The sequence below is a fragment of the Pelecanus crispus genome, chromosome 7, assembly GCF_030463565.1.
Source record: "Pelecanus crispus isolate bPelCri1 chromosome 7, bPelCri1.pri, whole genome shotgun sequence".
Lineage (NCBI taxonomy): Eukaryota > Metazoa > Chordata > Aves > Pelecaniformes > Pelecanidae > Pelecanus > Pelecanus crispus.
The window spans coordinates 4,699,672-4,721,620 of NC_134649.1; the positions used below are offsets into that span (position 1 = coordinate 4,699,672).

The 21,949-nt window shown below is 38.9% G+C and overlaps 1 protein-coding gene across 4 annotated transcripts in view; it reads right to left on the reverse strand.

Moving 5' to 3' along the window:
• Positions 1 to 1,723: 1,723 nt before the first annotated feature.
• Positions 1,724 to 21,949, reverse strand: part of MEF2A (myocyte enhancer factor 2A) — an 81,659-nt gene continuing 61,433 nt past the window's right edge. For 3 of the 4 annotated variants that reach the window (XM_075714674.1, XM_075714672.1, XM_075714673.1), the window contains exons 7-10: positions 15,180 to 15,370; positions 9,671 to 9,797; positions 4,131 to 4,257; positions 1,724 to 3,622 (exon numbers count right to left, since the gene is read on the reverse strand). In XM_075714674.1, the coding sequence (XP_075570789.1) occupies positions 3,274 to 3,622; positions 4,131 to 4,257; positions 9,671 to 9,797; positions 15,180 to 15,370 (794 nt within the window). In that variant the 3' untranslated portion in view covers positions 1,724 to 3,273. Of the gene's footprint in view, positions 3,623 to 4,130; positions 4,258 to 9,670; positions 9,798 to 13,479; positions 13,504 to 15,179; positions 15,371 to 21,949 lie in introns of all 4 variants that reach the window. The other variant, XM_075714671.1, reaches the window with a different exon arrangement.

The window sequence follows — 21,949 nt, forward strand, 5'->3', positions numbered from 1 at the left end:
CGAATCCCTGATAACGTGTATTTTTAAACACCATAGTGAGAGCTTGGAGATGGAGAGGTGATTTGTCACAATAGCAGATAAAAATCTTAAATCATTCAGACGTGAATGGGTTCAGACTCGGATCAGATCCACTTGCAACTTCATATTTATAGTTAATTAAAAAAAAGTATTTTTTTTTTACCTGTTGAAATATCTGTGCTATGTCGTCTTTTTTTTTTTTTTTATAAAACATTTTTACAATTCCTAAAAAAGTACGTTCCAAAGTTCGATACTTGTTATTAAAAATCAGGATTCCCATTTATTCAACGGTACGAGATTCTCGCCCTGAGGCGGGAGGTCTGTGAAAAGACTTGTTCTGCTGAGTCTGGCGGAGGGTTTGGGGCAACCTAGGAGCAGTCCCGTCAGCGGTTCTTAAGAACTGATTATTTTTTTGTTTTGTTTTTAATTCATTGGTGCAATTTCAATACAAACTCTAACCCTTACGTAGCTTTTTTTTCTTTTAAGAAAACAGTAATCATACTGTTTAAAAACCTGCATAGAAATAAAGACTATTGAGATACAGTCAGCAAAGCCATCTTATAAGGCACACAAGAAAATAGACAGTAAATGTGAATGCAGAACTCCCACTCGGATGTACAGCAAAGTTCATATATGTGCATAAATAAAGAAAAAAAATCACATAACTTTTCAGAGCATTAAAGGTTCTCAGAAGCGGTAAGTGAATTCAGTCACTTTGGAAACAAGAGTTGCCATCAGAAAGAGCCTCAGTTTCCTCTGCTTCTGCAAGCCCGTAACTAACTGCAACAACTGGAGAGCCACTTCCAAAGGGAAGCGGCTGAAACGAACCGAAACCTGTCCGGGTTCGGGATTTTTTGAAGTTACCATGACAAGAGGAGACGGGTTTGGAAGCCGTACGCGCTGACCTTGTTCTTCAGTCACACGTTAAAGCAAGCGGCCGAGCAGACAGCTGTCCCCGCTGGATTTCCGTTTCTCACACTTCTTAGTCACAGTATCAAGTAATTTTTTTCCAATTACCCCCCCCCCCCAATTATTAAAAAATAAAAAATTTAATAAATATCAGGGATAACTTTAAAGGAATTTGGATAATAAAAGAGCACTGTAGTTTCTTCCCCAGTACAAGAACCACCAGCAGTAAGATCGATTTATTCATATCTACGCGATCTGGTTCGCAGTACAACGAATGCCTCCCGCGTGGGGGAAGGCGAGACGTGGAACCGGGGCCTGGAAAGGGACCAGATTGCAACGGGGGAGGAACCCTCCCCAGCGCGAAATCGGCTCCACGGAGGCAGGCTGCCGTAAGCCGGCGTACCCAGGTTTTGGCTCCCGAGACATCTTGCCGCCCAGGCGCGGCTTTTACCCGCTCCGAGGGACGGTCTGAGCGGGGCCCGGACGTCACCGGGAGAGACGGCGCTGCCCGTGCTGTCCCTGTCACGGCACGGCCAGATTCTGCAAGTAAGATCAAGCTCCCGGAACCAAAGCGCAACCCAAACACCCTTCTCGGAGCCAGCTGTCGGACACGAGGGGTCTCCGGATCCCTCGCTCTATCTCACAGAAGCAGCGAAGAGGAACAGCAACTTTATTTCTGAGGCTTTCTCCCAAACCACTTACCAACTTCAAAAACCATTTGTGCTCATCTGATATGCATTATTTCCCTATCATGAGAAATTAGGTCAAGTTTTTCCACTTTTTTTTTTTTTTTCCCCCTCCTCAGAAGAGGCAGTTTTAAAATGATGCCTTAAAATGTGTTGTAACAGATTTTTTATATTTATGCAGGATGAACTTAACACCGGATTTTTTTTTTTTTTGCCACTTTGCTATTTATATACATATATATAAAATGTATAATGAAGCTTAACCATACAGCACAGAGATTACAATTGAACGGCACACATTCACCACCAGTGAGGGGGACAACCCCTTTATACACCCTTTGAAAAATCTGGATAATAATATTAATAATAATTAAAATTCGAAGAAAGGACAGTATATTTAACAAAATAGTAAATATTAAACAGTGAATACTCTACTTAATAAGGACCTCGCCTTTTTTCAAGTTGGCGTCAATCCACAAAAATATACTTTTTAATCTGGTGAACGTACAATACATAGGTACTTACACCGAAGGTGATAATATACTTAGGATACTATATACACAAAGAGTTTGGCTCAAATTTAAATTTACATATAAGTGTTCATGGCTTATTTTTCCCCCAAGGTTCCGCCTGCAAGTTTTTCCTTTTCATCTTCGAAAGCAAAAACTAGAAAGTCAAAATAAGATAAAACTATACTCTACAAAAAAGCTACAACATACAGCTTTGGCTTATATAAATAATTCATAGCAGAATGTGTTCAAAAGTACTGTATATAACTTTATATATAGTCTTCAATTCATTAGGGTATTGTTTTCTTTAATATAAAATATACACAAGCTAAAATCCGTTTCTATATTTTTCAAAGGTATGAACGTAAAAACAAATTTGTCAAACATATTCCAATTATAACTTAATATATTAATTTTATTTTGTTAATGTTCTATTTGCTAGGCTAATATTTTCTGAATATTTCATGCGAGTTCTCTATGTCTCTCTTTCACTCATTAAAAAAATCAATTCTTTGACCCAATATGCTTTTTTTTTTTTTTTTTTTGCACGTGCAAAACAGGGTTTTTGTTTGTTTGTTTGTTTTATTTCTTATAGCATCAGCCCTTCTCCATGCACCCTCTGCAATAGAGACCCATGCCAGGTTGGGTAATATAAAGGTCGTTTTATGTACAGTATTGCTTTCTTCTTCCTGCTTTTCTACTGCTCTGCTGCTACAAAGCATTATTTCTTAACTACAAGTAACCATACAGCTTGAATAAAACACGCAAGGGACATTACTACAGGCGAGCCCTCTCGGTTTCTGCAATCTAGTGTGGTAGGATTATAATGCGGGTACAATGTTTCTTTGCAAAACAGGTTATATTATTAAAACACCAAGTCCGGGTAAGTGCCAGGCTAGATCAATACCTATAGGATTGTTCTGTTACATTTTACCATGGGACATCTGCAGCTATACAAGAAGTTTGTCGTAAGTGCCTGATGATTTTGTGTATGCTACACACACTAGCACATATATATGCATGTGAAGATATATATATGCACGTATGTATATACATATAAATATACTTATGTCATGTCCTTATTTATAAATTTAGATATGTCAGGACAGTTCATTTTGAGAACGCAAAACTGAAGAGGCAACACTGCGAGTTTATGTCACCCACGTGTCCATCCTCATTCGTTTTACCGATGGACTCTCCCTATCTTCGGAATTCGGTGGCCTTCCCAGCACGACAGGCGAATGGAAATCGCTTCTCGGGTCTTCCCGATCGCTGCCGTCGTAGGAGCTGCTGGAGCTGCTGAGACTGTCGACAGGAGAGCGACCCATTTCCTGCCGCGACTGCTGCTGCTGCTGCTGCTGCTGCGCTTGTGGCTGCTGCTGCGGGAACCCAGAGGGAGTTACACGGTCCCGGGGAGGTGAAATTGGTTCAGATTTTATGTTGATGTTTTGGTTGGTATTAATGGATAAATTTGAACCCTGAGATAGCTGGCTGCCAGTACTGGGAAAAAGAAAAACCAAAAGGCAGAAATAAGAAAACTCGAAAAAGGAAAAGAAAGTGACAATTCACGTGTCTGCGTGATGGTGCGGTCTTGTGGTTCAACACCCTCACAATGAGTATGTAAATAAATGCAGCTTACTGAAGCGAAGAAACAAAGTTGAAAAAAGTGTTAATTAGAGGTCTGAATCATTTATAGAAGTTACAAGCAAACAGAAATCTTTCCAAACGTTTAAGTTCATCATGCAGGTGACTCCTTTGTAAGAAGCTGGGCCTGCAGGGACACGGCTCGGCAGACAGAGTACAGAACTCACGGAAAAAAGGGAACAACATGGAACGTGAATTGGCTCTTGCAGCCAAGGAGCAAACTTGAAAGGCACCGCACCATCACCAGCAGACAAGAAATTAAAATGGTCTCGTGCTAAATATTCCCCCCATGCAGATGATGCAGCTTGAAGTGGCAGAAGTTCCCGACTGGATGCGGTACTGTACGGGTATCGGATCTACTTACACGAGGGAGCTGAGGGCTGCTGGACCGAGATGGTGCTGTTGCCAGGCAGATACCTGCCCTAAAGACAGCATTCCTGGGGAGTTAAATCCCTGCAAGGCAGACAGGTCTGCGCTAGTCAAAGAGTAATCTGAAAGGGAAAAACAAATAAACAAGAAAGCAGTTGATAGATCTATTTTTTTATATATACATGCATATATACACACATACATATATTTTAAAAAGTGAGTATATGCGATACGCACGCGCGCACACACAAATACAAAGGCTTTCTGCCCAAAACAAAGGCAGGCAAGTGACCCAAAGGAGTCCACACATGAAAACTTTGCAGTCTGGGAGCACTCCTCCTAACTTCACAAGGAGCTTAAGAGGACATAAGCCTCCAAATGACAATGTTTTTGCATTCTGCTTTCAATTCCTAGATGTTGCTGTCTCATATAGCTGCTTCTAAACCCACAGGTGCAACACATTTATGCTTTTATATATATTTTTTTATATATATATATATGTGCCTCTTACAGTAAGACAAGTATCTGCATTTTTACAGATTTTAGTCTGCATGGAAATTTCAAAGTGAAACAAAAAGGGAAGAATTAATACAAGTCATTAGAAAGGAATGGCGTTTCTAGCACTGAACTTACTAAAGAAGTCCCAACTCTGGCTCAGTTCCCCGAGGGCAGGCAGCAGTCAGAGGAGACGCAGAGACCATTTGGCTGCCTCGCGTTACAAAGCGGGTCACTGTCCTACAACCCATATCCAAAACCACCCAGCGGAAGGAGCAGCGCTGGCTGCGTGGGCCCAGCTGGGACCCCCGAAAGGCAGGGACCGCTGCACGTGAGCTGCAGCCCGGGCGGAGGCACAGGCAGGGGCAGGGGACGGATGCCTGAGGGATGGGTGACCAAAGTCACTGCCGCTGGGAGCCTCCGAGACCCCTCCGTTTGTGCCCTCCTGCTGTAATGCATCACATTCTCCCTCTGCCCACAACAGCTTCGCTCGTTACTTTATGTCTGATTGAACGGTCACCTCTGTGTCAAATAAACAGAAAGAAACCTCTTTATTTAGAACAAAACATTATAATTGTTTAGAAAGACAACTTAGCAGAAAATACAATATATTCCTAATCAACAGTCAGTGACTGGCTGTTAGTTTTGGCTAGGCCAGAATGCTTAGACAGTTCTCACTTCATTCACACAGGGGAAGTTATTTTCACTTTATCACTCACGCTTTTCTTTCAGGTTTTAAAACAAAGCCGCAAACACTTCTCTGCTTTTAATTATTTTGCAATACAGCTTCCTTAAAATAATCTCTAGTTTCGTGAGAATGCGACAAAACGCTAGCAGCCAAACCTATTTGATACTGCCCGCAGACGAACCAAAAATTCTGCTTAAGTAGGGCCCGTGTTTTGTTTTATGCTTGGGTTTAGGTTTTTTGGGTTTTTTTAGTATTGTCCTAAAGTGCCAGCACCGTTATGACTTGTCTCTCTCGAGACAGGCTTTCTCAAACAGTTGCCCCACTCCCATCCACCAACTCGTTTGCTGTGGACAACTTCCAGGTCTCCCTTTCACCAGGTTACAAAGGCGGGCAAGCCCAGTGCCAGCAGGGCGCCGGCCTCTCGGAGCCGGGTACGCACGACTGCGAGAACCCCCTGGGGACCTCGGGCAGCCCGGCTGCACCCAGCAAGTGAAGCTACTTAAGCTGCCTTTTTGTTTCATTTCTTCTCAGTTGACATTTTTATTGGAACTCTGAAAAACCCTCACAAGTATTTCTGCGCAGATTTGGAAAGGTTTTTCCCAAGCTGATCAGTTCAAAGCCCTTTTGCAAGACTAAACTAAAAACAGAAAAAAAAAAAATCCAACCCTCCAATGACTAAGACATGCACTCAACCTTCAAAGCAGCCAGACCTATGGCAGTGTGGAAGTGTAGTACATGTAAATCCTTGAGATGGATGTGCTGCGCTGCACCAGTGGGATTTCTGTGAGAGCAGACCTGAAGAAAATGTTTATAGGAATTCAGTTTCCATGTGGGTTTTGTTGGGGTTTTTGGGGGTTTTGTTTTTGGTTTGGTTTTTTTTTTTTTTTTTTTTGCAATTACAGATCATATGATACTGGACAATTAACTTCTGGTACTTTAGACAGAACATGTCCAATGACAGGGTTTGAGGAGATACTTTTCCAAAGAATACATATGCCACTACACAATTAGCTGCATTATAATTTCCCTAAATAATCATATATACCTGCTAGCAGGAAAAGCAGCACACCAATTTCTATACATGAGTGGCTTGATGCAAGATGGAAAAGTCATTCAGACAAAAGAGTGCCTTCTACGTGACGGAAACCATTACTGCTGGGACCCTAACAACAAGATACCTTTGAAGTTTGTGCCTTTGCAAAGTAACTGACCTAAAGCCAGTAACATAATTTATGGCTAGATATGCTCTGGCAAGTGTAAGTTACTATTTAACTGATCTCTGTGGGTTTTGAGTATTTTTTTTTAAATGCCTAGATTGTTTTAGAACGAGTAACTCGGTTCCTTCTGGCCCTTCCTCCAGCAATCTGCAGAAAGAGTATTTCTCCAGCAAAACAAATTATATAGAATAGTGTATCTGTGCAAAACTAATATCCAATGTTTTAAATTAAGGATCTAAGAGCTGAATCTATCCCTTCCAGCCCTGCAAAAAACCCAGAAAAACAATTTAGGTATCTAAATTTTATCTTAGTCCTTGGACTGCAAAACCAAAATTGCTATGTAAGTGGTGACTCCCCTGAGAATATCCAGATGACAACTTAGTTTTAACATCAGATTTCTTTTTGCGAATCCCCTGAAAGGCTCAATCTAACCGAAACAATTTTAAAGCGTCTGAAAAACACTAAAGGCTAAAAGCTTTTCACAAATTATTGCATTATCAAAGGAAATGGACTGGTTTTTAAAATCGTATCTCGATGATAACAGCACTTGTCCACTGCGTAGGACACCAGTTTGAGCTGTCTCTGCTGCTTCCTGAGATTCAGACCACAGTCCCTCTCACCCAAAAAGCCTGTTTTAGCCATCAGCTTCTAGGTTATTCTGGATGAGGGAGGCACACGACACTGCTTCCCGAAACAATGTCAGACCGCATGAGAGAAGGAAGGGGTTTATTAGGTGACAGGTGAAACTCAATGTAGGTCTTCTGAGCAGGGACCAGAACTATTTTGTTTACTTTAAACAGCCATTAAGTGAAATAGATAAACAATCTTTGTGGCAAGTATCAAAACAAGATCTCTATGTCCGGCAAATTCGTACTGAAGTTTATAATCCAAAACAAGTCACCAATCCCAATTCTTCACTCTGCTCATTATACTGTTATTGCAACCCCATCTTCTCCTTCATTCATTTCTTTAGACTTTAACCCCCCTCAGGGCAGCGATTATTTGCATAAATGTTCAACAATTTAGTTGGGTGCTACCGCAGTATAAATATTTACTGTTGCCGATGACTAAACAGTCCCTCTCAAAATGCAAACCTCACACACACCAACAGCTGCCTGGGGGCAGTGCCTCTCAGGCAAACCCACACAGAAAGTGGCCCACGGGTAGTAAGCGTCAGTTAACGAGCACATTAATACAAACAGCTGCAAATACAAAAAGCTGTGAGTTGTTTGGCTGGAAGATGGCTACAAGGCTAAACTAAAAACTGTAGTGAAGACTTTCAAAGCTAAAAAAAGTGGAGAAAGTGTATAAAATTGCATCTTTTTTGTTGGGAAAATTACTGTGAGTGGATGGCTACTCTATCTATTCCATCTTCCATACTCCTGGTGGGGCCCCTCTTTGCAGAAAAGAAAGAAAATTACAAAACCTCTGTATCACTCAGGTTTTAGACATTTCCTACAAACCTTGAAGTTTTTTTTTGGATTTGTCCTGACCTTTGCACAAGAGTAAGAACATTAGGTCACTGACAATAGACCAGCGCAGCGTTTTTTACCCTTTCTTAAATACATTCTCACAGAGGTGCCACCAGCGTTGCCGACGGGCTCGGCTTTGGGCAGCGGCAGGTACGTTTTGGAGCCGGCTGAAACGCGCTCTGTCTGACACTGGGGCAGCTCCTGATCGAGTCTTAGAGAAGCCACCCCTGCAGCACGTGTGTATCCTCGTCCTGTCCTGTCCCCACTTCCAAATCCACGTAAACCCAATCCAGTGGCTCCTTAAGGAAAAGCAATTCATTCCCTCCTAGTATGCCCTCCACTGCCTCCCAGCTTCCTGAGCATCTCTGCTTGCCAGCTACTTGTGTACGGGCAAAGACGATACAGCTCGAGGGGAGAGACGCTACTGGGGAATCTCCTCTGCTGCAAATGTGGATTTTCCTAGATTCATCGAAAGAAGACAGTAATACTCTCCAGCCCTTCTGCCTAGCCAGAGAGCCAGAGCTGGTCAGCCATACAGGGAAGCTCTCTAGCGTAGCTCAGTTCCTAAGAGCTATCATTGCAGAAAAGAGAAGCAAGAATGTTTATTTTTTCAGAATTTGAAAGTCTACCAAATAAGACATAAACATTGCCAACACAGTGGTCCCCAGTTCAGAAATTCCTATTTTAACAAATTATAGCACTTACATTTGAATGTCTTAACTAGACTTCATCTAAGAAGAGCAAACTGGGGAATTATTTCCTTTGTCTTCCTTTTTAGTTTTAAGCAATAGCTACTTTAACTCTTACGAATTTATTGACACTTATCTGCAATGCATTTTCTCTGCAGGTGCATTTGAAAATTAAACTATGCATCACAGATCAATGGTAATCAACCTGATGCCATCAAGGCTGCAACCTTTCAAGGAAATTATTACAAAAATTCCTTTAATGATTACATTCAGGGTCTGTAACAAATAGAGAACCTTGAGATTGAAGTCAAAATTATCTCTATTGGTATGAAGACAAAATAGGAGGCACCACATCATGAACTACTTTCCAAACCGGCAAACCAAGTATCACTTATATTACCAAATTCCCTGCATCACACCCATCTTGGATAAAAAGTAGTTTTAAGCTCCTTCAGGTATTAGAGGCTCGCAGTGGTGAAATGCTGACGATGCCTTCCCATGAGTCCCTACCTCACTGTCGATAAAACTACTGAGGAGGAGAAGGCCCCATCTGGGCTTTGTACATCTGGGCTTCTTTTATAAATTGAAAGCCCCAGTAGAATCCAATTCCTTCCTGCTGTTGGAACTGAGCTGAGCAGAACGAAAGGGACAGCATGCTCTGAAGTATCAACTACTGCTTAAATGCGAGGCATTTCAGTTCTCAGCTAGATAGCTTGAATACTACTGCTACTATAAGCAATGCGTTTCATTGCGTCTCTCTCTATTCAGCCGTGTGCAACCTGACTGACTGAAAGCTTCTTCCTGATGTAAGTCTCAACATTTACACATTTTACAAGCTAAAAGTAAGAGCCTTCATTTGAACTGAATAGGAAAATAAAGTGAAGTGTCACAGAAATGCAAATGTGCTGGGCTTATGAATCACAAAAGCCTTGTACTTCTGACAAATCAAGCCACTTATTAAAAACAATGCTTACCAGTGTTGTAGGCAGTAGGCATGGCCGAATACACCAATCCCTGCGGAGGCAAGCTTGGAGTTGTCACAGACACCACAGGGGTAGCAAGAGGCTGTGTAGATTGAGAACTACTTATCCTTTGGGTATTCTAGAAACGATTAAAAATAACAACATGTCTTGTGATATCAGTTAGAACAATGGAAAAATCAAGTGCTAATATAAAAATAGCATTCAATTAAAATGTGTTGCTTTGCTTTATTTTTTAGTTACGAAGGCATCCTTTTTGTCAGGACAGATTTTCTAAACAAGCCAAAACATTTTGAGACAACCAAAATGATCTTGGCAAACTGAAATGAAAAACTAATTAAGACTCACTGGTCCGCTTCCCGTGCATGCAGATTTCAATAGTATTAGAGTTGCAGGACATAAAAATAAATGCAATTTCTTGGGCATATACACAACAATTCTCAGAAGTTCTTAAGTGATTTAGGAGTTTTTAGTTTTAGGGGTTTTAGTGCAGATGGTGAGGTGCAGTTCCACCAGAAAAGAGTCTCCCACTTCCCAGCTCTTTATTCCATTTTCAAAATTTTATCTGCCAGTTTTGACACTGTGCTGACTACACCTGTCCTGAAAGGAACACAGAGATCTTCTAAATTTGTGTTGATAAGACCTCAGTGATAAAATAATCTTGCTGTTCCCATGGTTCCTGAGAAACTGAGAGAGTACTTGTTATAATGCAGATACGTTTCAAAGCAAATGACATTTGAGTTCACACAGAGCAACTGTAGCTATTTGTCCTGTCAAAAAGCAAACTGGATTGTCCCACATGATCTGTTCTAACTGTAGGCATGATGCAGCTTTTTAATAACAGCCTGCCTTCCCATATACCAGAATGAACATCTGTAGCAAACATAACACTCAAATTAAGCTCATTAACCCAATTTGCTGTTTAGAAGACCCTGTATTAAACACTGTGGTGAATACCACCAGACAGCAAAGCTGCTCTGTCACAGAACGTACAAGAGTACTTCATGGAGGCAACTTTAAATTTGTCTTCAAAATATGTAGTTCAACACCATTTAGCCATGCCAGGCACTGTCAAGAACAGGAAAGGCTACATTTTTTTTTATTTTTATAAAACAGATACTTAGTTTTACCTACAGAAGTCTTAGAAATACTAGAAGTAGCAGAAGTCTCTACACCCTGTGTTTCTACATTCTTACAGAACCATTCCCAATGAAGTGAGCTGGATTTCAAACTGCTGAAAATATGTTTTTAAAGCAAGCCTCCCTCTATCTCTGAAAAAAACATTTGCTACAAAAGTAGCAGGCTTTCATCTCTTTGGTAGAGTTCCATTTCCTAGCTTTAAAAGACTGAAGCTCCTACTGCTTTTTCCTTATTTTGGACAGGTATACAAGTATTTCAGGATCTGCAGCACTTAATTTTTTTTTCCCCCACTCTGATCTTGAGGAGTGAGCAATATTAAAAATGCATGATTCCCTTCATAATAATGGAATGAGCAGGTACAGAAACATGGCTCTATTCAATTTTAAGCTTAAACTTGCGAAGATGAATCGAGGGCTATCAATCCTTGGCTTGTATCTTTCCAATTTAAAGAAAAAAGTATACCACAGCTACCATACTAAAATTAGCTACAATCTTCCACCAGCTACCAGCTGCTGATCTCTGTTTTGGCTGGCTGCTGTTGAAAGCCCACCTTTGAGCCTCGCAAGAATTTGGAGGCTCTTTGGCATTTGCTCCACAGATGTACCCACTCCGCTTCAGAGCTCCCAGATTTCAAAGCTCTAAGTCACAGAGAAAGTCCCACTGATTTTCTGTGTAATTTATCCCTTTAAATCACTTATGTACTTCTGAAAATCTCCACTAGACCAAGTTTATCTGGCGTAAAGATGTGTTATTAGAGCAGATTTTTGTGTCTGTCAGGAATTGACCTTTTTCCAAAGCTTTCTTGGATGGCAGCCTATAAAGTTGGGATTACTGTATAATGGAAAAGTTAGAGGAGTATACTGGGAAACAATCCAGACCAAAGGATTTCCCTATGGGATTTTTTTTTTTTTAATGGCTAATAAAGGTGGTTTTCTGAGGTAATTTATTTCTGAATATAATTCCTAAACACTCAGCCATACAAAGACACTAAGTAATATTTAGATGTGTCTAGTATTTGTTGTACTCGGAGATTGAGCCAAAGATTCATGAAGACTTTCAGGATTTTTTTAAATTGTTTTTTAAACTGGTGCAAATGATAGCCGTAACAGGAAGAATTCAGTATCCTTATTTCATGCTGTGCTACCGTTCCTAGCTGGTTTTCATATTCAGCGCTCAGTTCCAACCACACAGAATGAATGTTCACAGACGTGATTTGGAACTGCTTTCTAGCACCAGAATTAGCATCAGAAATTAGCATAACAAGAGACGTAATATTGCAGGTGTAGTTCATATTCCTTTACCACGTTTGAGGAAGACACTACTGCGTTTTCTTTGGGTGAGCTTTCTTCCCCTAACAGAGGAGCCCAGTTTTAAAAACCACTAGAGGGCCCACGCTCCATGCAGTATCCTTGCACCAACCCGCCTTCGTTAAGTCGCATTATTTCACGCTGCAAAAAGCATAGCAATTTTTAGCAGGTAGGCATACCTTAACTCAAGCGCTTTTGCGTAATTCCAATTGCAATGCTATTTTGATTAAGTGTTTTTACATTGAATTAAAGCTCTTATTTCTTGCACTGGAAACCAGACACTCCTCTATGAAGGTGAAAAGAACATGCATGACAGCTGTTTATAACTGCAAGTCATTCCAAAAAAACCTTAAAAACTTAAATACAGACTTTCAAAAATCATTTCCCCTTACTTTTGTAAATCTATTGCCCGTGTTTCAGGTAAAAATCAACCAACAGCATGCATTCATCAAGAAATTTATCTAAATCGCTATATTTTCCATGCTTTCATGCAATTAGAGCCTCATATTAGCAACAGGTCCATGTTCAAAACCAAATCAAAGTATGTAATAAGCAGACTTGTTTGTGTATCTTTACAATCGCACTCTGATGCAGCATCTTCTTGCATGGTTTGTGCTACAGCAGCTAAACAATTTGCAAATTGCTCTAAAAATAAGTTATGAATTACTTTAGCCTTGCGTTATTTTCCAGACAGAATGCCAAAAGTTAAAACCTTTTGGAAAAAAATAGAGAAAACGCAAATCCCAAGAGTCTCCTTTCAAAAGCAGAATATCTTTCCACTGGAAAAAGGTAGAATTATTCATTTGCAATTCTCTATTCCTTTTGGTAAACAGGGAACACCCCTGTGGTTTGATAATCTCACGCAGGATGAAATAATTCTGAACTCCAAAAAGGTGACCTCACCACCAATGATGTAATCGCCTTGCAAATAAGAGAAGTAATACAGGGCTTGTGTTACAATCTGAAGAACTTCATGAGTGAAGCCACTTTCTAAAAATATTCCAGTAATTTAGGGGATGATAAGTGGTTATTTATATTTTACATAAAAGACAGTAAATATCCTATACACATGGACAGTTACTCTGTAAGGCTCTTTTCCAATGTTCCCTCCAAGAGAAACAGAAGTATTTTCAGGAAAAAAAACTAGAAGTTTACAATGGAAAGTGCTAGACTTTGGATGTGTTTTCAACTTGAATTGGTCAGGTTTTGAGTCCGATAAAACAAATGTATTTTTGTCTGCTACCAAGGGAACACTGGAATTATTTAAAATATGTAATGAAACTACAGTTAAAAAGCTGTAGTAAAAGTAATTTTCAGTGTCTTGCTCTCTCTCATCAAACGGTAGCCCAAACTCACCAACTCCAATTCATCCTCCTCCGACTGTACTCAGCAAACAAGAGGGATAACACAGTTACTAAAAATAGCATTGCTTTCAAAAATGAAAGAAAAAGTCACGTTTGTGCTTCAGGATTTTCATTTATTTTAATTAATAATACGAATTTGCCACCTGATTCTGTAAATAATACTACTAGGAAGTATAATACTTTACGTAATTCGGGTCAATTAAAAAATAACAGTACTGAAAAACACACATGCTTTGCCAAAATTAGTGCAGAAAGAGCTTAGTGAAAACAAGGACGCAGCTACACATTGACAACATATGTAACCATGGAACACAGCAGTTTCTGGCTGGACTGATCCCATAAATATCCAAGCTCAGTAACAAAATATTTTTCACATACAACCATCATACCATCCCAGCACCTCTACTCTCACATCTCTTTCCAATTGCCTCAAAAGAGACAGACAAAACCTAAATTGAGTGTTATGTTGTTCTTAACAACACAACAGTAAATAGGTACTGAATACTACTAACATTAGAACAACTGCATTAACATGATCCTCTTCTTGTATCTATTTATAATTAATTTAAAAGTGTATTTTTCACTTTAATAATCAGCCAGTGTATTTCCTATGTCTTCTGCACTTCAGTATTCCTAGAAAAACCTAAAGCTTCAAGAATCATTACTCTGAGGATAATTACAGCTTTTGTTACTTGGATTAATTTTGTATTATTCATCATGAATACCAGTAACAAATGTAAGCACTTGTGGTATCTTAAAAACAAATAAGAATTATACAGACAGTACTTGTATTGTTTATATCCTGCTCCTCTTGGTTATGGTTCATTCTTCCATACACAGAAAACAGAAAACGTACACATAGATGTTTAAAATTCCTGCATGACAGTGAAAGACCAAGACCAAAGGATCTGGCCAACCAAATTAAAGGGAAAAATAGAGTAACTCTTCCTGAAAGACCTGTTCTGGTCTCAATGCTGTGGTTGCCTCATGCCTGACACGAAACTTGTCTGCTATTCCAAATCTAGGCTGAACAAACATTACACTACCAACATGCCAAACTGCACAGTAGCATTGAAGAGTACACAAATAGGGACTGAGCCTGATCCTCATTACTCTTTTATGCCTTCACTGAAGGCGTGACATCCACCATAGAACACACAAGGTTGCATTCCAGCACACCACATCAAACAAGCGTGTCTTCTCAGACCATCATTACCACTGAAGCTCCATTTTATATCCCACAACCATTACGATCCAGGAAAAACAGGTACAAAGTGTGCTTTAGGGGATGTTAATACAGTTCACATCACCAATAAGATGAGCCATTCCTCCACAGAATAATGCATAACCCTTTTTAAAACCCACATCCTCCAAACCAGCAAAATTCTCGGTACCAAGTCGGTGAGATGTCATATCAAAACAACAAAATCCCAATCTATGTCTCTAGGATTGCATTCTAATTGCACTTAGGTCAGACTGCTATTTTACACTTTAAAAAAAAACTCCTTACAAATTTAACTTCTCCCAAGGTAACAACTTGTAACTTAGATTTTCATTAGTGAAATTTCAGAATACAAACACATCTCAATTACTGTAACCTATAGTAAGCAGATGACATAGCTTCCCCCTGTGCATGTGAGCAGAACACTTCATTTTTACAAAGCCAGTCATAGAACAAATGTTTTAACTTACCAATGGTGGCATCATACCCTTGCTGGAGGGTGGGATGACAACACGGAGGTCAGGTTTGCGGTTGTTCATTCCAAGATTACCTCCTCCAGGGGGAGGTGGAGACTTTGTCGGCATGACTTTGCCTAAGCCATTCCCACCACCAGTAGTTCCAAGTAGACTTGGTGAAGCTCGAGAATTCACAAACCCATTTCCTGAAAGAGGAAAAACAAACGTACCGTAAGACTGAAGAGAAGTAGCAACACAAAACCTTGGTGCACGTGTACAAATTTCGAAATATTTCTTTTGTAAAGCTTCCAATAACAAACTTCTCAAGAGGCACAGTATTGAACAATCGAACAAACAAAAACCACTTTCACCAGAAGATCAATACGTAAAGGTAATATCACCTCAAGGGCACAATGTGGCAGCTTAAACGCTGAGAAGAGCGTATTGCCAAAGAACTATTTCTAATAACATCTGTTGTTGTGGTTTTTTATTTTGCCCTTTGAAGTTCCTCCATGCTGAACTTGCAAAAAAGTGGGTGCTTTTGCACAACCCCACTTCATCCCCACCCCCACAGAACATGAACTATACTGAACTGCTGCCTGTGAGAATAAAAAAAATCAGCTCTTCAAGTCTCTATTTCTAAAATGTATTCTTCAAATATCTTCAAGATCTGCAGGACTCCAATATGTATTCTCTAATAAAATTAATTTCAGTCTCAAAAATATATACTGTCTGATTATTATATTTAGCAACAATGAGGGGAACAAATCCTTTCCCTTCAAATTCATTCCAAGCTCTGGACACAAATATACATGCCATTTATGCCCATCAATTTATTTTACACAAGTAAAGTAGAATTAGACCAGCCAAAGCCTACAGGTCCTGGCTTCAGCACTGAAATCTCCAAAAGCTGAATACGCTAAGATACAGGCCTTAGCTTACACTCAAAACACATCAGAAAAAAGTAACAAGACAGTAAAACAGTTAAGTGCTTAGTATTCCATTTTCCTGAACTGACAAAAGCACCAATCATGTTAACCAAAATATGTTTCTCAAAAAATTTTAAAGCCACATTCCAATGATTTTATCATATTTACAGCAACAATTCCCACAATACACACACCTTATTCAGCTGCAAATGAAAAAAAAAGTTGTTAAGCGAGGAGAATTTCACAACAGGGAACCCTATAGTTCACACTACAGAACTTGTGTATGGGCATGTATAAATAAATACAATTCATAGTAAGATTATGTTTATACTAACATTGCAGTTCTGAAAGCAGGCTTTATAGTCACAATTCAGGGAAAAGTCTATTACACAAAGTTCACTGTCTGAGAAATTCTCTTCTAATAGCCTGTAGCGCCATAGTGGCATGAATTTTGTATTATTATTCTAATTTGAATAGGCCCCTATGCCCAATCCAATTTTATTACATTAAGTACATATTAGTCTAAAAGCCATTAAAGTAAGAAAGTTGTCAGTGTCACACTCTACGTTCTTCAGCAAAACTTCTAATGCCTTTAAAAGCTTAGCAAGAATAAGGAACAATAACATGCATCAGTAACAGCACACCACTCGATGAAGGTGACTGGTACTGCTAAGATACGTGGCTAGCACATGTTGAGAACCAAGGTGTGAATTCACCAGGATGCGAACGAGGCAGCCTCCTCCAATACTACTGATCCTCGCTACATGGTGGGGGAACTGCCAAATGCAATCCTCGCCTTTTCATGTCCACCGTAAGCGGAACCCTACATATTGTTTTAGCCATTTAGACACAGAAAAAGCAAAGATTAATGTAAGAATTACAACAAAGCTCTTACGCTGATCTGAAGATACTCTACTGAAAGGTCTTTTGGAAACAAAGCTATTGCTAAATATTTTTAAAGAAAAAAATTCTAAGTAGATAGAGCTTACTGGAATTTGCAACCACAGTATCCTTTTCACATATGGAGGAGCAGTAAATTCACAACTTTAAAGCCAGGATTTCAAATTCTGGATTTACTTTCTTTGTGGATTTCCTACTGTGCCAAAAGCCTGACCACACATGGATGATCTGATATGTCCCTTGAGTTTTTCAAGGTTAACAGAGCAAGGAGGAGTTATTATAATTTAGTACTTTCCTAAAGCATTTGTATAGGAGGTGTGGGAATATGTTTTCTGAGAATTCTACCATTTAACTTGGAAGTTATGGGGGAAAGAAGGAACACAGACAGCAGAAAGGAGAAAAAGCTTTTTATGTCAGCATTCTTCCTTCTGTATTAAAAACCACAGCAAAAACCCATTTTGTGATTAAAGCATCTACATTCCTCAGTAGAAAACAGCAGAATTTATTGGGATGCTTCTAGGTTTGTGATAAAATTTAGTTAAAGTGGCTGAAAAGTTGGGCTGGAGCTGAGAATACATACTAGAGCTAAATATACTCTTGACTGCCAGGAGAAAACTAGCCACAGCTAGGTCACACAGAAAAACCAACCAGCAAAAAAAGAGAAATTAAGTTGTGTGCTACCCCTAAGGTTCCTGAAACTCTGAGACAGTTTTCATGGAATCATGGTTTGGTTAAATAGTTATGCATCAATACCTATCCATTAAAAAGGACTGCAAACATTACTTATAGACAGCCTACAGAGCATCAGATTGCAAGAGAAATCTTGCACAACGGACAGAGTAAAAATTAAGTGGATTTGGAAACAGATGTGAAGGAGGAAAAACTATTAGGAAATAGCATCATTTTCACCAAATTATATTTTAAAATTGTTACAGCACCTAATGGAAGGTAAAAATGCCAGACCATTTAAAGAACTAACTGTTATAAAAGAAGTAAAGTCTGGGCTTTAATCTAATAATAAATAGCATTTTATTACTCACTAGGCTGTCAGTGTTACCTTTCATATGCCAAAGCTGCAGTGATCTGAGCTGAATTTAAACTTCAGAACAATAACACCTTGTATAAACAATGGAGTTCTGTACAGCATTTTAGTCTATCCTATGATACCATTTCCTGTCCTCTGTTTTCAAGTATTTCGGTAGCTCGTGTGTTAAATCTGGACAGTGTCTTTCTTCCACACCCAATACAGTCATTTCCTGCAGCCCTTATTACAAGGCTCTGCCAATCCTTCAGAAACATTTCATGCTTTTAGTGGTGCTGTCAAAAACAACAAACTCCTTGCCATTGCCTTCGCTGCACAATATCATTCAGCAGCAGGGCAGAGTTAAAGCATTTGTTCTGACAAAAGGCTGAGCATTTCTTAAAACGAGTGTTTAGAAAAAAATATATTACGAATGGGAGAAACAAAAAAATGTCCTAAGTGTCCTATGGGTATTAATCCAATAGCAGCCCTTTGTTATAAATAGCATGCATTGAACATTTAGCAAACACTGGAGTATCTATATTGATTATTTGAAGAATTATATGCTGGGGCTGCAGTAAGACTGTAGAATATTCATTTTTAATATGAAACTTCAAGCCTTTTTTCCCATTAATAATCTAATAAGAAAATCAAATTACAAGTTAAGAGTGAAAGGATAACTAAAAGCATGGTATTTCTTAGAGTAAGGTCAGGAGCCAGAAAAAGATAATGATTACAGGATGATGCAACTATACGGCAGTTTGCCAAACTGACGCTTTAATAACCCCATAAATTCTACTTACTATTTTGTATAATACAGAAATTATATCTACCCCACCCACTACAGATCTTCCCCAAAGGCACTTACTTTATGTTTAAAAACACTATCAAACTGAAAAAAGGAAACAGAATATAAAATCCTACATAAGTGTTAAATAAGACTACTGGGTTTACTTCCATCAGAAGAGTTTTATTTAACTCTTAATTCTTTAAAACAGACTATGAAAGTATGTTCGAAACAATTCTTTGGAAAACAGACACCAATGCAAAGATGATAAGCTCTCAATTATATGAATCATAATTTAATTAGATTTTACAATAACAAACATTGCCAATGTATATTAGCCTACTTCTTGTTTAGGCAGAAAACATTTACTTTTGAAGTAACTTCTTTTCTGAAGCTAAATACTAAAATCCACCCATTTCAACAACTGTATATTCTGCCTTCAGAAACATAATACAGCTTAATCTCATTTATTGTCCTGCAGCCCAAGACGTAGCATTCAATTACATGAGCCAGACTCATATTTCACTATATAAATCACATCAGCTGAAACAACGAACACACGTGGCTGGAAAGTACTCCATGTACTTATTACTACTCAAGGAATAAATTATAGTCATTGATGCCTTTAATCTTTTTTTGTGGTTCACCTTTGGAGAAACTGAACAGTTATACACAGTTTTGGAAAATAATTGTGGGCAAGCAGCTAAGCAATATAATATTAAGCAAAAATAAGAAGGGTAGTAAATAAATATTTATGCCTCAAATGACATCATACAACCCAACAAATGTCACATAATTAGAACTAAACTGAAAATTCTGTTTGCAATAAGCCATCGGTTCACTATGCATCTTAAAGACCAGGAAAAAATATCTACTGAAGAAAATATTTGCTTGTAGGACCTTGAGGTAGGGCGTGGGTGCGGGGAACTGTATTGCAAGTAAATACAACAACAGCATTTCTCTGTGCATTAGTTGCTCAATTTATTTACTTTTTTTTTTTGGTGTGACAGCTTTAAGTGGAATTTAAAAAAAAAAAAAAAAAAAACACAAAACGAAACAGCATATGCCGTTCATACCATTTTCAGCTTTGCACAGAAATCACTGCTGATTCTATCAGCATTTCAAAAAGCCAAAGTTCTCTACTAGCTTTGGAAATAATTTACTACAACATCTCAAGGAAGCTGAAATAAATGTATTTCCACTCACCTTTACAAACCAATACTTCAGATAATACTACAATTAGAATTAAAACATACCTTTGACAGTAATGTAAGATTTTGAGACATCTAACATGTAAGATTTTTACTTCTAAGGTAGTACTTTAGATAATAAAACGCAGCAAAAAAAAATACACATGACTAAGTGTCAAGGGAATGCTTACTCATGTTACAAAACTAAAAAAACCCTCATTTCCCAGGTTGCTGGAAATTTTTTTTTTTGCCTAAAGCTACTTAAAAGGAGAGACAATTTTCAAGGATATTTAGAGTTTAAATGGGCCTTATTCAAGACCAGGGTTATTATTCAGAATGCAGCAGCAAACCTAAGCCAAAGGCATGCTGCTTTTGTATCTAAATGTTATTCGACTTTGTGTGAAACATGAGCAGTGGTAATAGGATGCCTTTTAGGTCTTTCGTCAACTGAACAGTTTACAGTTAATGAAATCAGAGTTCTACTTTCTGAACTTGTTCATTTCTATGCATCTATATAAAGCCAATGTAAAGAATGGTAAAGAACGTACAACAGAAGTGATGATGTTTGTAACATCTGAGGATGTGTGGTGGTGTATCCTGGGCAGGGTGACATTTATATAAATGTTTAGACTTCACACAAACAGATACTCTGCAATACCAGGAGATTAATAATTTGTTATACATGTGGCAAATTCTAACCAGAATTGTCTTGTACCTCTTTGTAAATCAGAAATTACGGTAAGATAATGAACACACAGAACAACATATGAAATTTCAGCTAGAATCTAAGGGTAGTTCAGGGGCTGAACTGACCACATGTGGATGGGTGATTTCCAAGGAGAGATAGCTACAATTTTAAAAAAAAAAAAAAACAAACACAAAACCAAACCAAACCCCACACCACACAAACCACCACCTCAAATGCTTTCTTCTACCAGCATGTTTTTCATGCTGATTTCAGCCAGTCATTTCTTCTGAGCTGATCTAATCAGAGGATGATGGATGGATCAAACTTTGTTATATGCTGACAACGTCTAGCAAAGGAAAAAGGTTCAGCTTGCACCCTGTGAAACAGCTGGTCTGCAGTCCACTTTCAGTACTCCTTTTCCTTGAGGAGAACTTGGAAGCTGTAAGAGTAAATAGCCTGCTCTCAGCGTTCTTCAGGGATCCTTCAACCTCTTCCTTGGAGAATGGTGGAACACTGACTGTTGTATTTACCTGCATAATCTTGAAGATCAGAGCAAGGCAAAACATTATGCCAACAATATTGACATTACAGAGCAAGAACCTTGGTCTGCTGCATTTAGCATCAGTTGAACGTACATTCTTAAGTCAAACCCCTTTCAGTACAAGCTAGGAAGTGAGGCGCTCTGTCTAGTGAAAGACTACCTGTGACAGATACCACCTGTCACACTGAAGAAAAAGTACAGCAGATTAGAAATACCACCAGCAACACATAACCTTAAGTAGGAATATGCTAAAGGTTTACAGCTGCTTTCCTAAGGTGGTTGTATAACAACAACAGTGCCAAGCTTTTAGCTGATGCAGATGATACAAGCTGGTGAGTTTGAGAGTCAGGGTGGAGAGAAAAAGTCTGTTTTCTTAAGGAAGAGGCTGATAGCATCAATCAAGTTTCAAGCAAAATTCCTGCAAGAGGTATGTTTTTCCAGAGTTAGTTGGATACTTGTCATTGGGGTGTCTCTCATTTAACAAACAAAACCACATGAATAGAAAGGTATGCACAGAAAGCTGTTTTGTTATTGGGCCTTCTGGTGTACTGGTAAGAATTGCAGCGTATTAGCCACTTGACTCAGACTTGTGAAAGACCAAGCTGAAAGATGCTTTTATCCTCAGACATGCCGAAAAAGCTCTCCCAATCAGCCAAGCCCTCGAGACAAAGGGAACCATTTATAGGTGTGGCCTTTCACAGTTCTCTGGATCCCTTTCTGGCAATATAC